The sequence below is a fragment of the Phalaenopsis equestris genome, unplaced genomic scaffold (assembly GCF_001263595.1).
Source record: "Phalaenopsis equestris unplaced genomic scaffold, ASM126359v1 Scaffold000895, whole genome shotgun sequence".
NCBI classification, from domain to species: Eukaryota; Viridiplantae; Streptophyta; class Magnoliopsida; order Asparagales; family Orchidaceae; genus Phalaenopsis; species Phalaenopsis equestris.
The window spans coordinates 112,662-115,388 of NW_018165334.1; the positions used below are offsets into that span (position 1 = coordinate 112,662).

General features: G+C 30.4%; 1 protein-coding gene across 1 annotated transcript; it reads right to left on the reverse strand.

Moving 5' to 3' along the window:
- Window positions 1-1,802: 1,802 nt before the first annotated feature.
- LOC110032249 lies at window positions 1,803-2,459 on the reverse strand. Its single transcript, XM_020735816.1, has one exon. The coding sequence runs from the start codon at window positions 2,430-2,432 to the stop codon at window positions 2,004-2,006; it is 429 nt and encodes a 142-aa protein (XP_020591475.1). The 5' UTR covers window positions 2,433-2,459; the 3' UTR covers window positions 1,803-2,003.
- Between the last annotated feature and the right edge of the window lie 268 nt (window positions 2,460-2,727).

Here is a 2,727-nt window from a genome sequence, read left to right on the forward strand (position 1 = left end):
TTTAAACTAACGTTGATTTTTATATATAATAAAACAAAAATTACAAAAGAATAATTTATTTGAAAAACTGTTTATTCAAAATTAAAGAAAATCTCCACTACAATATTTAGATATAAATGTAAATTAATTTTCTAAAATAATATAATAATGTTTAATAAATTTTTTTAAAAACGTAATTATGTTAAATAATTTTTTTCTTTTAATTTATAAGTAAATTTGAACTGCATAATTTTGTCATTGAAATATCATAGGAATATCATTCATAAATTTATAAATATCTACAAATTTGATTGAATACGAATATTTATTATTAAGAATGATTGTTAAAATACATAAATATAATTTCAAATAATTTTAATATTCATGTAAGCAATTAATTACAACGTGCTTAACTTGAATCTTTTTTTTTAAAGTTGAATCAGAGGGAAAAACCACTCTGTCTTAAACACTGAATCACAAATTCTTCCATAATTTGATTGTTTAATTTAATTGAATTTAAATGTTATATAGATACTAAAATAGATAAAATATAGAAAACAATTGATTATTTATAGAAAAATTTCTCTTATTAAAAATCTTAGAAAATATTAATATTGTATTAACTTATTTTTAGTAATTTTTGAATCCAAATATGCTTTATGAATCACACCAAGGTATAATATTGAAAGGATGAAAGAAATAAAGAGAGAGAATAAGAGCATAATAACATAAGTTTTGAAAGTAAATTCTGCAGTAACTTTTTGTTTTTTTTAGAAATGACCTTTATTCATATGATTGAGAGGTATTTAGTAATATTATATGTTTATCTCAATTTTAATAGTGACATTAGTCATTATAATATCTTCTCATATTTCTAACCGACTCCGGGGCCCTTTATATTGATAACTCGCATTGACACTATTTCATATTCATAATTGTTTGAAAATGAGGGTTTGATAACTTATTAATTTTTTCATTCGATCGGCAAAAAGTCTTCGATTGGCTGACATAACTTCTCTAATCGTTACGGTGAACATAGACGGTCAAACAGAAGATGTATCACTGTAATTTGACTAGCAACTCACCTTAATTAGAAGGCCTTCTCACTAAATCAGAAAGATGTTCTACAGAGTACCCTTTCGCTATCTTTGTGATTCAAGAATCGACTAATGGAGCTGGTTACGAACGATTATGCATCATATTAGGTGCCTTATATTATTTCATTCGGCACTGCTTTCATTCATTTAGCTCAGAGTTCCGACCAAAAGAAATGACTCTTGGCATTTTAGTCTTTTTGACTATCCTGATAAACTGTCATTTAGTGTTCATTAGTGAGACCCGTTAAATTTTCTTGAAATTCATGCAAACATATTTTTTATGCATGACTATAATGTTGTGGCCCAATTTTTATAAGAATTAAGTATCATATATGTGAAAATTTCTTTTTACCACTCAATTCTTATGAAATAAGAATAATAACAAAAGAACTTAGTGAACAAATCACAAATATATTTCATTTTAAAAAAATTATAAGTAAGACATTAAAATGATGTAATAATTTTAGATATTATGAAAATAATTAACTAAATGTAAATATTGAAAGTTTAAATACATTAAAATTTTGTGATAAAAATTGTAATTTCTAAGTAAAACAAAACTTGATTTAAGGAAATTTATCACACCAAACACAGTTCTGAAGAAAAATAAAAACAAATCGCTGTTTCTCTAAAATCAAACAGGAGCAAAAAGGAAAATCTTTACCAAATTGGAGACATAACAACAACAAGAAATCAACATAATCCATGAAAATTTTCGATTCCCGAATTGCAAATATTCATACAACAGAAATTTCCACTTCAAGAAGAATCACATTGCTAAATTCGATTCTTTCCATGAAGAAATACAAACTACTCTTTATAAAGATTAAAAAAAAAATTAATTGCCGACAAAACACTAACCCACCATTTCTACTCCCTGCTTCTCCCAAATTCTCCACCGAAATGTATCATTCAATCGGGATTACTTCATCTATTTGCCGAATTGGGGATCTCATGGATGTGCTTGAGATGCCATATATCATGGTAATCCTCCCAGAAGAAGCCTGAAGATCCTCGACTCTCCGAGCAAAAACTCGAGAAGTCTTCTTCTACAAAGGGGAACCAACCCAAAAGCTTCTCCTCGTCAACTGCGCCCCAAGACCATCCGTCGAGCTCCAAAGCACCATCAAAGATGAGGCTGATCTCCTCCGGCAAAGGGGAGAAGGGGGGCCCGGCGAGATTTGGTTGTTGTGGGGGAGGTAGTGGTGATGCTGTCGGCATTGCATTGTTTGGCTCTTTGCAAAGCTTCTTTGCACTGGTAGCGGCGGCGATGGGTTTGGCTCTCGCGGGTCGCTTCTGGGCTTTTGTTTGGGAGGTGGGAGGTCGCAGGACTTCATCTGCTATCTTCCCCTTCATTTTATCAGACGGAGAAGTGTTTTAAAATGGGTAAGATACAGAAGGCAGAACAATGTGGGGATTTATATAGGTAGATTGCAGACGGAAGGAGTAGGAAAAGGACAAATGAGATCGGAGTCTGATGTTCCGCAGGAATCGAAGGTTAAACCTCCTGTAAGCGGCCGCACCACAAAAGCAAATTCGTTTTGCCCTTCAATAATTTTAATTTAAATTTGAAACTACCAACATATTAATAAATGCTTGCATATTCTTTTATCAAAACATTATAATATATATGTATATATATATATATATA